Consider the following 15,043-nt stretch of genomic DNA (forward strand, 5'->3'; position numbering starts at 1 on the left):
AATTTTAAGAATATAAAAAAATCCAAAGTAAAATCATCTTCATTCCAGTGAAGATTGTTATATTTAAGTCAATCAGTCGAATAATTTCTGTAATATATTGAATTCAATTCTTCATAATCATTTTTGAAATATGAAGGTTGCTGAAATACATTTCAATTTTGAAATAAATAGAATCGATCTTTTAGAGTTTAATTATAGATTAAATTATTTTTTTACATGGTAGGTAAGATGTTTACTGTTATAGTTTCAAACTTTTTTAAAAAAAAAATAAAATGAAAATTCTGTTTTTATTTTTTTGTGCGTTTTAAAAACTGTCTGCTAGTCAGAATGGAAAACTGAAGAATTTTTAATTTAAAGGAAAATACAGAGTTAACAGAGTTTAAACGGTATAAAAAATGTTATAAGTGTTTAATTTATTTCTAAAAGTTATTCATACAAATGTTATAATTCTATACATTTACTTTTGAACAGTATAATTTTCACCTAGTACTATAACTCTTTCATAAAACCACGTTGTACACAAACAAGAAATCTGGGTGCATTCATCGGTACAAATCGCAACTTTATCTGTCAGTACTACTAATATTGATTTGATATCAGATCCTAATATTTGATATGATACGCATGAGATTTACAAAAACAGTACAGGACATTTACACAAAAAGTACAGGACAGAACTACTAAATCTAGTTTTACACTTTGCATTTAACAAGTAGTTATCATACTACAGACAAATTATCATTAATAATAACAAAAAAATTTTGCTTACTCATCGTGTGGAATGATACTGATGCAAATTCATAATATCCATTAATAAAATTTGATAAATAATAGTAAACCAGTGGTTCCCAAACTCTTCCGAATCACAGCGCCCTTTTTCAATTAAAATTTTTCCACGGGCCCTACCATAAGTAAAAAAATGACTACTCGTAACAGATAAAAATAAATAAAACTTGTGTATCTTCATTACTTTTTTTTACTTTATTAACATTAAATTAATAATTATAGGGTGCCCCTGTGAATAGGGTGCTCCGCGGCTCCCTGGAGCGCCGCAGCGCACACTGTAGTTAACTATGACTAGTTTATACATCAACTGAAAGAAGTCAAAACTCTAAAGTAATTTTTTTTAAATTGTAATACTTTCCTGGCATCGGTTACTTCTTCTTATGTAGTGGAAAAATAATAACATATATTTATACATAACTGAAAAAGAATCTAAAATTTCTTTTTTGATACTAAGATTTCTTTTATGATGAATTTTTAAAATTATGTTAAAATAAACCAAAAAGGACTTCAAAAAATCTGTATTTTTTACTTTTTCTGCTCCCCTCCAAAATGATCTTACAAGAAATTTTTTTTGATTTTATACATTTACTATGTTAAATGGAAGAAAACAGAAAAAATTCCACCAAAAAGTGGACAACTAATAAAAAATTACCTAAGATTCTTTTTATGGAGGGGAGGATGAATTACGATGAAATTTTATTGTAATATTACCACTAAAATTTTATCACTTAATAGTATTAAAATTTTAAATAAACCCCAAAAAGTTTCAAAAAATTAATATTTTTAACTTTGATTGGCTTGCCCCTTAATATTACCCTTAAAGTATTTTTTTTTTTATTACTTGCACTATCACTATACCCCGGAAAAGTTTTAAAAAATTTGATTAAAAACATGCAATAAATAAAAATATATTTTTTTAATTTTTGAACAAAATATTTTTTAATTTTGGGACAATTTTTTTAAAAAAGATGGTTAAGATGCAGGCATGTAATGCCTGCATATAAGCTTAATATAAAGTGCGATAATGTTAACAAAATTTTGAAAATATTGACCCCCCAAAATCTCCCATCCCCTTCTCCTGGAGATATTGATCCCAAAATTTTACCAACAAATTGCCCCATATACACGAATGTCTGTATAAAATTTCATCAAAATCGGTTCATCCAGTCACGTTATTAAGCTTCAAACACGCCAATGCAAGTACATAAGTACTAACATTACCCCCATCTTTTTTTTTGCTTTTTTGGTGTCCTTGGTTCATGTCCCATTTTTTAATTAATTGCCACGCCAGGAAGTAAAGATCATTCAATTTAAATATAATAAACTTACTTTCTACGCGAATGGAAGCTAGCGTACGTAAAACGTTTTCCTTCATATTCACCAAAAAATCTGGAATCTTGTAACTGAATGCGGTTTATTTCATTCCCAGAACATCTTCCATATAGTCTATGACATTCTTCAGAAGATGTCTGACCCTCTCTGAAATAAGTACAATTAAACATACAAACCCAGAGAAAGTAGTATCTACAAGTTTTGTTAAATCAATAAATACCTGAAATAAAATTTATTATGCTTAAAACAATTTATTTTTAATAAAATATGACATTGTTAACCAAATTGGAATGTATTTTAGTGAGGAGGATTATATGAATGAGACAGTACCTGAAAAAATGTCACATCCTTGCTATGAATTGAACCCAAGACCGATTTTAAAGTCAACTAATGATTGATTGTCCACATTCCAATGGTTTGGGATTCCCAGTCAAAGCTTTTGGGTCAGGATTTTTAAGAAACTATGATAAATTTTTTTCAAAATTTCACAGAATGAATATAGAAAATAAAAATATTAACTGTAAAATAAAATATCTAATTTTGGTAATTTTTCTTAATTTTACTGAGAATTAATTCAGTAAGTACAGAAGATTTCCTGTAACTGTTGAAATCTCCTTAGAAATGCCATTTAATAATAGCTCTTTTCATTTCATCTGAATTAACTGAATATTATCAGAGATACTTGCATATAGATACCGTGTAGTAATCAGGGGAGAGAGGAAAGGTAATAAGCTAATTTGTGTACTATAGAAGTCTCTTTGCATCACATCCATCTTGTCAATTTGGGGCTCGTAGTAGCCGGATCCCATATACATATAGTGGAGTATACCTGAAATGTTTTACACCTCTGGTTCACTAGGATAATAGGTGTTACATATTATTTATTATTAATAATAAAATGGTGGTGAGAAGGTAGTATCGAAGAACTATTAGCATTAAAACCTACCTGGTTTTCCCAAATGTGTTAAAACTTTTAATAGTTTATTGTTTTTATTTACACTTTCCTCATTGGAGGACAGACATCATCTTCATTCCACTCATAGAGATGAGTTAAACAGTAAATAAAAATCAGCAGATAATTATTCTTATTCTTAATATTTTAGTTTATTTTTGGGATATGCAATACTCGCAAGATTCTTTTGCTTCATTATGTTTTGATATCGATCATTTTCATTTAACTAGTTTTATGCATTTTCTATTACTTTTTTGTGGACTAATTTTTTCTAAATTTTGCTTCCTCAGTGGAATGTTAAATACTGCAATACTTATCTTGATTTTTATCTTCTATTCATTTCATTCATATTGTTTTTATAATCATCACATTTTTTAATAGTCAATAATTCTTATGACTAATTTTTGTTGAATCGAGCTTCTTAAAATATAAAAAGAATTATTTGTATTTTTGAAGAACAATATTATCTTATAATGTCTATCAAGTACCATTAACAATGTGGATTTTGCTCTTACAAAATTCTTACTGAATAATATTTAAATACGTATAAAATGTCAAAGGTGGTTTTACAAAAAAATTAGCGTAAAAAATTTCTTAAGTGTATCATTTCAGTTTATACATTTTTGGATTGAAATATTCACATCTATTAATATATTTGTGAATGTTTATGCACTATTCATAGTATCTTCTTTAACATGATTTGTAATAATACTTTTTCCAAATGGAAAAATGGAGCTTATTATTAACACATATAAAAAGTATATTATCTTAAATTTAATAAGAATTTAACTTTGTAGAAGCACTAAAAAAGGGTCATAAAGTAATAAAAAAAAACATTGTAAGCAGTAACATACAATGAGATAAAATGACCTGCAAAAGAAATTATGCTAATGAGTTGTGTAAAGATGATATCAAAAGGGAGAATCAAGAGGTAAATATTAAAAATTAAAAAACATAACCGACAAAAAAAATCATTGCCGACAAACATTGCTCTTTAATGTAGGATAATTAACAATATAGGATAATTAAAGAGTATGCAGGTGACAATTTTGTATATATTGTATATTTTTTCTACTTTGTTAAATTTATTTAAACATATATACATCAGCAGTTGAACTCCTACAGTGGAACAAATATATATATATTTGTATGTATATACATACATATATATACCTTAAATGCATTACACTCCTTTTTTGGGCAGTCATGTAAAAACACTAGTAAGGCAACAAATTCACACGTATGAGATACAAGATTTCCAAATCATTAAAAATAAAGCGCGAGATGTGAGTTATTCAAAAACAACCCATTCATCTGACAGACTTTTTTTTAAATTTATTTAACACACACACACATATATATATATATATATATATATATACATAATATGTTTAATAATATATAAATATTATTTATACACTAAGTCACTCCTGGTAACATAAGGATTCCAACAGTGGGTCATATATGGGTCCAATGAGCTGGTATGGTGGAGCAAATGTACATACATACATATACATACACCCTAAATACATTCCTTTTTGGGCAGTTTTGTAAAAAGCTCTAGATTAGTGTAAAAAATCAATCGCATAAAAAAAAGGAAGAAAAGCTGTAATAAAAAAAAACTGTGCCAAAAATAAATATATGATAAGTATGTGCAGATCGTATATAAAGTAAGTCTCCTATTTTTTTCTACAATTGTTAATTTATATTATTTTGACCGATGCCATATCTACAAAAAATACTGGACAAAAATACTGTTTTTTATGCGATTTTAAAATTTTTGGCCTTCCTCTTGTTTCTGAATAGATGCAACATTATTCAAGGTTCCTACTTTTGAAAAAAAGGGAAGGAAATTGCTTTAATATGTTCTGTATGTATGATAAAACATAGAGTATGTGTTCACTGAAAGTAGATTCTTGTGGTAGTATAGAGATCACAATGAAATTAAGAACAAACAATGAAAAATGTACTAAGTTTAAATAACTACTTACAGCTTTCACAAATGTAAGCAACTTATCAATTACTGTAACATTATCATCCAGAATACCACCATGTTCTTTGTGTCGTAGTTTAAAGGCAATGGTTTTAAATAATTTTAATAATATCAGCATTAAAAATAGCTGTGAGAAATATAGAACCAGAAATTTAATCTTTTGACTTGAATTTCTGATCTAAATGGAATATGTCACACTATATCAATACAGTTAGACAGACATAACTTCTTTAAAAAAAAATCTTACTTTTTACATATATTTTGTTGACTGTCTTTTCAAACATTTTGATGAATATCTGTTTCACTTTTATAAATTAACTGATTTATATGTAGTGGATCCATTATTGAGTTAATAAAAAAAGTGGTTGAATATACTAACTATTTTGTTGTATTCTACAGTTTCCATCTAAAAACTATGCTTTAATGAGCAAAAATTATGCTATATTTAGCAGAGTAAATTAATTATCTCATGTGTATCATTGAAACCAATAACACATATTTAAAATTATTGGTTTACAAAATATCATGACCTCAGTCATTTTTATAGATTTAAAGAGTATCAGTTAGTCAATCAACTGGAACTCTACACATTGTGGATTCATAAATAAATATTAGTAATACAAATATTTCAGTAAACATTAAAAAAATAATAAAATATTAAAAGTATAATATTATTAACTGATAATACAAAGCAGTTGTTGACAAAATTAGACTAAAATGATTCAAAAATACTATTAGTTTTATGAATTAATTTTTCCTCACTGGAATGAGAATTCAGTTTTTAGTAATTCAGCATTATTCTTTAAATATTATTTACAAATAAAATAACTGAAAAAAAAAATGAACTTACTGTCCTCTTGAGGTATGTAATAAAAGTGTAACAAGGGAGAGGCACCAGGACATGTGCAGTTGTTTGCTAGCAAGGCATACTTCAATTCATCTTCACATACAATGTGCTCAGCAAATTTAACATGTAGTTTATTCTCGGGACGGAAGATCTGAACATACTGTGGCACACAAGGTGCAAAATCTTTCACAGCCCATGATCTCAATATCGTGTGCTCATCCTGTGCAGTGAAAGAAAAATAAAAATATTAATATATAATAATTGTAGAAAAATTACCTGTAAAGTGCTACATATCAATAAAATAGTGAGGAACATCAATGAATAGTTTTAATTAGATGGTATTATTTTAATTTCAGAAAGACGTCTTGATGAGCTCTGTAATGTGAAACCTTGAAGCACTTATCGGGTATACTGATACCATCAATCTATTATTGTTTAATAAAAGTTTAGTTTTCATATTATGAATAAAAAATACTACTTGAGACTTTTAAAAATTAAATATTTTTTAGTGCGTTATAGATTCGGATTTTATGAACAATATTCAGCAAACAACCAACTTGTGTAGAAATGAGTATAGAAATCAGTATCAATAAGAATATATTTTGAAAAGGAAGATTGTGATAAATAATTTCACTGATGGAGTAACAGATTAGCATTTAAAAGCTGATAAAAGAAAATGTATTCATATTGGAACAATTTGATTATAAGTACAAAAAAAAAATTATATGTACAAGTAATTTTTAATTTATTCCTTTTAAAGTAAATAAGAACATATTACTTATAAAAGTACCATAGCTGTAAGAAAAGAGCACCGATCGTATGTACTAAACACAAAAGAAAACAGTTTCCATGAATTTCAAATTTTCAAACCGACATTTTTTATCCTTTATCAAAAATTGTAACGATGAATCTTACATTTAATTCTGCAAGTTTGTCTGTTTATTTGCAACAGCCTCACATGAGAACCAACTGATCAATCCCTTTCAAATTTGCAGGATACATTTGTGTTATCCCCGGGAAGGTTTTAAGACATAGTTGAGGCCCTAGCTCCCACGGGTGAAGTTGTGAATTAAAGATATTCATAAAAGAGAAAAAAATTAATCCTTTTACTTCATTATTAAATTCCTGTCATTTTGACAACAGAAACAGGTTATGGAGTTTTTCTCACCAAAAGTCTGTGTACCATAGTTAATATTATTATGTCTGTTTATTTCTTTTTCAGGTTTCTATAAAACCTGAATACTTTTAGTATTATTCTCACAATACTGAGAGTAACAAACAATGCAGGGGGGTCTGAGGGCAGAGCCCCTGGTCAGACAGGAATGGCAAAAATGAATCTGTGGCCCTGGGTTCAGCCATATGACCCCTGGAGGCCCCAGGACTCACCTGGGCCAACATGGGTCCTAAAGGTCCAGGTTTAATGGCTAGACAGTCAGGCAAGCAAAGCAAGTCCCAACTGTCAACCTTATCATATTATTTATGAAAATAAGAATTTCCATGGTAACAGATATAAACTATTTTTTAAACAATCTTTAATAAACATTAATGTATCAGTAATTTATGTAGTGCTACATAACTAGCACCAGAATTCACATAAGGAAATGTTATATTGCAAATTAATATTTCCAAACATTTAAAATTAAAATTCTGACATGTTGGTGTGCATATTATAGTGTTAAAACTAAAAAGCAATTTGACAATCGAGAGAATTTTCTGCTTATTCTTTAACTTGAATTCGTTCAATGTATATAAATTATTTTGGTGATGTTTGAACAAATACTGAAATATAAAACGTACGTATTTTATTATTTTCTTTAATGTGATGAATAATTCCAGTACTACCTGCAAGATTATGATGGCAGTATTTCTGTTATTATTAAACTGTGTTTTAACTCAAACTTAAAGTCACAAATTTTTTTTAATACAAATTTAGTAAAAAAAACTTTTTTCTTCATATTTTGTTTCAATTCTCAGCAAGGGACTGACTTTATTTTATTCATCACATCATCTAATTTAGTTACTTCATCGTGGTAAGATTGTAAATCTACATAGAGTTTTATATAACAGAAAAGTTATAGTTAGCTAACTACTTTTACAGTTAAATTTGTACATATTCTTAAATAAAATTTAAGAACATGTGTTACCTATATAAGGATTGAGGAAGAGATAAAAAAAATAATAAAGTAAACTTCAAAACTGAATAAGTACAACAGTTCTGTGAGCGTATTACAATTTTAATTCAAAAATGACTGATGAACACCACATGTAATATTGTATTTACCTCCAAGTTTTAATGACTAGTTCCAAATTTAAATTTATTTCTATATTTTCTACAAAAATAAGAGTAAAGTAGTTTTTACAACAAAAATTTCTTTATAAGCTTTAGGTAATGTGATAATTTCTCAACAGTCATTTTTTGTTCAACTTATTACTGTTTTACATAATATATTTTAACAGTTGTGTTTTTAACAAAAACTAAAAATCTTAATTTCACTTAATGAAATATTTACTTATCCAATGTATAAGTATATAATCAAATTACCAGATGGTTTATTTTTATAAAATTAACCCTCCCAACTATCAGAAATGTTTTTTTAATTTGTAAGCATATAACCCTGAGACAAGGAATGCTCGTTGTTTATATCCTTCACTTAGACCATGCGATTAAATGGAAGTGAAAAATTGATAGTGGGGAAATGAGAGGAAGACAGAGTGGTTGCAATGAAAATATAATACAGAAAAGTGAACACAAAAGAACATATTTATTCAAAGAAAGTCAAAACAAAAAAAAAAAAATACACATTTTGATGATTTTAAGAAACATAGGTGTTATTAAAGAGACGGAAAGGTTTTGGAAGAAACAGGGGAATAACTAGAACACCAAACCAAATTTTTATGACAATGCTGAACTGTAATTGCTTCAAAAAAATTTTATTTCAACTAGTTTTTAGTAAAAATAAGTTGTAAGCAAGTAAGTGAAGAATAATAAGTATGATATATGCTGAAATGAAATGTTGAAAAAATGAAGTGTATAAAAGCTAGTAAAATATAATGAATAAAATTACTAGAATATGATAAAAAAAAGGTGTAGCTAAATACTTTGTAAATGCAGAAATTGTATTCCTTGAAAACAGTTCATAACATGTTTTGGTAACATCTTAATATGTTATACCTTTTATTAGCTTTTCAACACCAACCCGAACTCAAGTGGTATAGAAGTTAAATATTACGAAAGGAAAATATATACCCAAATTATAAAAGAAAAATATATACCCATAAAGCAATAATTTTTAAAATATATTATTAGATTATGGAGAAAAATGATGCTTGAAAGAGCCTAGAGATTAATCTTGTCTCCTAGACACTCCTAAATGTTAATTATTTTGTAGAATATGCTATTTTTGTATATGTACCTAGAGGCTATTAAAAAAAAAATCCTTTATCTAAAGTCCTTAACATCATTACTGGCTGGCTGTCTTTTTAAAATACTCGTTAAAGAAGCTTTATGGTGATGAAATGCTACGCTAAGTATTCTTCAGGCACAATCCAGGCAGTTAAGACTGCAAAATACCTCAGGTTATGGTTGGGCCACAGGAGGTCTTTCACGTTTCATGTCCAGGAAGTTTGGGTAAAAGCCAAACAAGTCGTCCAAAGCCTGAACAGATTGCTGAGAACTATGACTGGGGTGTGGGCCTCTAAACGGAGATTGTATTCCCACATAGTAAATTCCATTTTACTGTATGGTGTACTAGTATGGTACAGAGATTTGAGGATAGCTCTGAGAATTCATGGTCACCGAGGTGTTTCCGCTGCAGCGAAAACCCCGCTCATGGCTGATTCCTGGGTGAAAGTAGTCAAAGGTACGAGTAAAGAGGAGGCACATTGTGAGCTAGGAGTGGCAGATAAGGTGGACTGTTTCACATAAAAGTGAATGGACGAGACGATTAAATATGCGAGATTGTGCCATGGATCAGGAGGGAATTCGATGAGCTAAATCACTGGCTCACACAGTTCCTGACTGGCCATGGCTCCTTCAGAGCGTACTTGTTTGCGAGACAACACAGAGCAGATAGTCCAGAGTGTCCGTACTGCAGTGAAAGAGAAAGAGCAAAACATCATCTTTTCCTGTAGTAGACAGGAGAAGAAAAGATGATAGTGCGCAGCATAATAACACAAATTAATCTTGACAATGTGATTAATATAATGCTAATGGGAAGTGACCAATTTGCAGCCGTGGCTAATTTTGTCTGATGAGTGTTACAACAGAAAGAAAATGATGAAGCAAGGAGAGTTAGACAAGTGAGTTGAATACACAACGAAGCCCTGGCAGCCAGGTCGGATGTTGCAAGGGGGTGAAAGACAGCCCCTCGTGGAGTTGCCCCTCATCTGTGTTTACATGGATGGGTGTTAGTGATAAAACGGTGGGACTCCCGTAGCCTCTGAGCAAGAAGTGAGTGATACCAATGTCCAAAAGGAAGGTAGACAGGATGTAGTATGTGAATACTAGCCAAAGTGAGTAGAGTCGGTAAGTCATTATGTTATCTAGTTATTGATTAAACTATATAGTTAATTAGTTGAAGCAGTGAACTAAAACAGTCTGAAAAGAAACAGCCCAGAAGTAGCTGACAGAGGTATCAAGAGTCATTTTGGGGGGGTGTGGGTTGAGGGACAGCTTTCATTGGAGTCCACCGTCTGTTCGTGCTTGTCACCTTCAGAGTTGTGATATACTTAATTGCAAAAATGGCTCTGGGTAGAAAGGAACGGTGAAACCGGAGTTTTAGTTGGTAGGGTGCGGGCACACATACGCTCTATAACATCTAGTCGAATGCGAGTCTGCCACTGATATACTTAATTGCAAAACTGGCTCTGGGTAGAAAGGAACGGTGAAACCGGAGTTTTAGTTGGTAGGGTGCGGGCACACATACGCTCTATAACATCTAGTCGAATGCGAGTCTGCCACTCTCCCACCTTGTGGGGGTACATAGATGATATCCCTCCACAACATCGATAACCCTAAAATTAAATTAAAACATTTCAAATTGTTCATTATTTATTGTTACTACTTATTTCTATGTAAGTATTATATATTCATACAGACAGGTATACATTTGATTATCAGAGCACATAACACAGTATCTTAGCATATAAAAATATTGTTTTTAAACTACCATGAAAAAACCATGAGGTATGAAATTATAAAATGCAGAGTAGTTCTTGAAAAAAAAAACTTAATTATTTGTAATAATCAAGTTTTACTAAATAAAAACACGTCATTTTATAGATTTTAGGTTGTGAAATACTGAATAACTAGATGGTATGAACCAAAAAAAATCTGGAGAAACTGCAGTCAGTATAGATCATATTATTTTTTTTATTAAAAATATGAACTTTGTCACACAAATAATAGTCAGCACACACCAAACGACTGAATAAACATAAATTAATACTTATTTACACTAGCGGATGTCCTATTTAATAACACGAGTACAAATTCTAAAATCTGTTCAATACACGTTCATTTGTCTAGTCTAGACTTTCTTAGCAGAAAGAACTTATTGAATTTTTTTTTGATGATTAATTCCTCTTACAAGCTTCGAAATTTGTGAATTGAAATATGAAATATAAGTAAGTTTGGTAGCATATGAAAAATGCCATGCCTCAGCGGTTGAATTCAAACCTATCTGATACTGAACTACAATTTGGTATCACAAAATTATCTTTTAACTTTTCCTTCATTTTTTTAATTTTTTCTGCTACTTGAACAAGAAAAAATGCAGACATTTAACTTTGGTGATCTTCTGCAGATGGTTTATTAAATATGGCTTCAGCTATTGATATTTATTCTTATTTCATACAGCCAACTTCCGAATGATTTTTCCCTGAGATGTTTCGGTATTGTGAAAACAGCCTGTAAGGAATGAACCACACACCTTCTCATGTAGAACCCTGTTTACTGTTACTGGCAGAGCTTGCTCTTGCCAATTAAGTCAACAATTTACTTACTTTTTTTTTCTAAATTACAATACCTGTTTCAGTTTATAATTGTATTAGTTTGTGCTAGTAGTTTTCTAAGAATGATTAGCGTTAAATTAAGAGTGACAAAACAACATTTTAAGGCACTCTGTCTTGACAAATAAAAAAAATAAAATTTATATAAAGCCACAATAAACTAATTAATAGAGAATGCAAAAAACTATAAATAGAGGATTTTAAATAAAACTTGATATTAATAAATCTGATAGCTAACATAAATTAAAATTATATTCTAGCATCAACCTTGCAATTTATTTAATAATCTCAATTCTGTCTTTCTCTTTAGACATTAATGGACACTGTCAGTCTATGATAAGGAAGATAATATTAAGCTGAATGTTAAGATGGAGTTAGATATTCTTATATAATGTTCATCAGCTTATAATATGCTATAATACAGCAGAGATCTCATAAATGTAAAGAGTAGTACAGGTTCATCATTGGACAAATCTTAGATAGACCATAGCCATTAGATTACTATCAGTTATTTATACATTCTTAAGAATGTATACAATCGTATACAATATGTAATTAAGTAGTATTAAAAAATAATTTTTTTTCAAAAAATTAATTTCATGTATGAAAAGATTTTTAATCTAATTTTTGGAGTGAAGCTTGATTTCAGATAGCAAACTGGAGTAAGCAAAATATGATGAGTACTATGTGAATTTCTTTACTTTACTAAGAATATAATTTTTATTGAAGAAATATATAACATACTTTTACTTTCTAAACTGCCCGTATTACTTCAAATTAACATCTAATACAAGGTTTCTGTGAATAAAGTAATGAGACTAAGTTTTTTGGCAGCCAAAGTGGCAACACTGTAAAGTTACTAGTAAACATATTGTTTGCTGTTCCTAGTATTGTTTATTGTTACTAGTAAACATATTGTTTATTAAATATGAACAGCTCATTTGTAATAGGTATTAATATTTTTAATCTATTGTTGCCAGTGAAACGTAAACAAACTTTTCTTGAAACAAGTTTTTGTTGTGTGTTACAAAAATGAATGATACTAATTATGAACTCGATGAGAATGCCATTGGAACTTTTTAAAAATTGAAAAGGGTGTATGGAGATTACACTCTGTCATGAGCCCAAATTTACAGGTGGTTTACAACAACTGAATTTGAACCATACCACAGTCCATCCAATTTTTACAAATGAATTGGACATGAAAAAAGTTTGTACAATATTGGTCCCAAAAAACCTCACTGTTGAACAGAAAAACAACAGGGTGGAAGTGTGCCATGATCTTCTAGAACAAATTGAAACTGATCCTGATTTGCTAAAAAAATGTTATTACTGGAGATGAATCTTGAATATTTGAGTACAACCTAGAAACAAAACCTTAGAGCAAGAAGTGGCACACCTCAAATTCACCACGACCCAAAAAAAACAAAAATGAGCTCAAAAATTAAACCATGCTAATTTGTTTCGATAGTAATGACATTATCTATAAGAAATTTTTGCCTACAGGGCAGACTGTAAATCAATATGTTTACTGAGAAATTCTTGGAAGACCATGAAAAAGAGTTGCCCACATGAGACCAGCCATCAAAGACAACTGGATGCTGCATCACAACAATGCACCTTGTCCCACTGCACCCTCAATTAACGAGTTTTTGGCAAAAAAAAAAATTCCTGCAGTTCCTCAACCACCTTATTAACCTGACTTGAGTCCCTGTGACTTTTTCCTGTTCCCGACTTTAAAAAACACCTCAAAGGATGCCATTTTGGAACAGCAGAAAATTAAAATGTAACCGACTATCAGAAGGATATACCAGTTTCTGAGTTCTAACATTGCTATGAAGAGTGGATTGAAGCACTGAATGGCTTCTTAAGGGAACTATTTTGAAGGTGATAGTCCATGTATAATTGGATTGTAAGTAAAAAGTTTTTCTGAACCAATCTCATTTATTTATAAAACCTTGTATAATCCTTTGGTTTTGTGTCTGGATTCCAATGCCCAACTGAAGTATTAAACTGAACAATTCTCAAACATTGTTTTGTATCCTACAATTTTAGTGCACATGTTATGCTATACTTAGTTAGCAAATGAGAATTTCAAAAAAATTTAATAATTCAGTTTCTAACTTGCTTTATATTTTTGCACACTGCTCAAAAATATTTTTGATATTCCTGAATATGGTGTACATTGCCTGTGCAAAAACACACACATACACACACAAGCTTAAAAAAAATGTGTATAAATTAAGGCTAAACTAAATTTTCCGCTACAATTTTTACATTTTATGAAATTCTGAAGCACACAAACATACACATTTACACACAGAAACTTTAAATACAGTATTATTTTCCTATTTAAATAAAATAGCAGAGGAAACACAAGAATTTAGAAGCACGCAAATAAAACAAGAAAACAGTTTAAAGTACTGTGAAAAACTATTCTGAGAAAATCTACTGTGTAAAGCAATAAAAAGAAAATAATTTTAATAAGAAGTGGTTGAAACTGATTACAACAGTAATTTCACTTAATTAAATCCATAGAATATAGTCTGTTTTATAAAAACTTGTTAAATCATGAAGAAAGATTTTAACTTTAGAAAAGATTAAAATAAATTAACCAATAATACTTTTTAATATATACAAATTTTAAAATATAGACAATGAGTAAATGTCCACTGTAGCTGATTTTGTCTCATTCAACTGACATTCAGCCCGATTAAGTGATTACTTCCCTGTTTCCTATAGCGGTATATTTAGTCACACAAACTTGGTGTATACTAAGCAACACTGTCCTCTGAGAGAGCAATTCTGAACTGTTTAGAATACATTTCTAAATTTCTCTGCCAAAAAATACTAGATAAAATCAGTCTTGATTAAACATAGTAGTCAAGTATTGTCAAATGGCTGCAGAGGAAAATTATTAGCACGTAACTTCACTTTGGAAGTCATTTTTTTGTTTTTTTTTCAAATTTTTGGCCCAAAATAAATAATGACAGGCTTAGGGTAACAGGGCTGTTTTTTTTACCTTTTAACTTTTACGTACTAGTAGTACTTAGTTCAATACTTAGTTACAGAGTGTAACAAGATTTAGTTTTCCATCTTTACTCTTTCCAAAAAATAATGCTAC

At 29.6% G+C, this 15,043-nt stretch overlaps 1 protein-coding gene across 3 annotated transcripts in view; it reads right to left on the reverse strand.

Moving 5' to 3' along the window:
- The window catches only part of LOC142329149 (uncharacterized), a 177,264-nt gene that overhangs the window by 87,391 nt on the left and 74,830 nt on the right, over window positions 1-15,043 (reverse strand). For all 3 annotated transcript variants that reach the window (XM_075373491.1, XM_075373490.1, XM_075373492.1), the window contains one exon: window positions 5,914-6,130. In XM_075373491.1, coding sequence (XP_075229606.1) covers window positions 5,914-6,130 — 217 coding nt within the window. The remainder of the gene's footprint in view (window positions 1-5,913; window positions 6,131-15,043) is intronic.

This window comes from Lycorma delicatula, chromosome 8 (genome assembly GCF_047948215.1).
Source record: "Lycorma delicatula isolate Av1 chromosome 8, ASM4794821v1, whole genome shotgun sequence".
Taxonomy (NCBI): domain Eukaryota; kingdom Metazoa; phylum Arthropoda; class Insecta; order Hemiptera; family Fulgoridae; genus Lycorma; species Lycorma delicatula.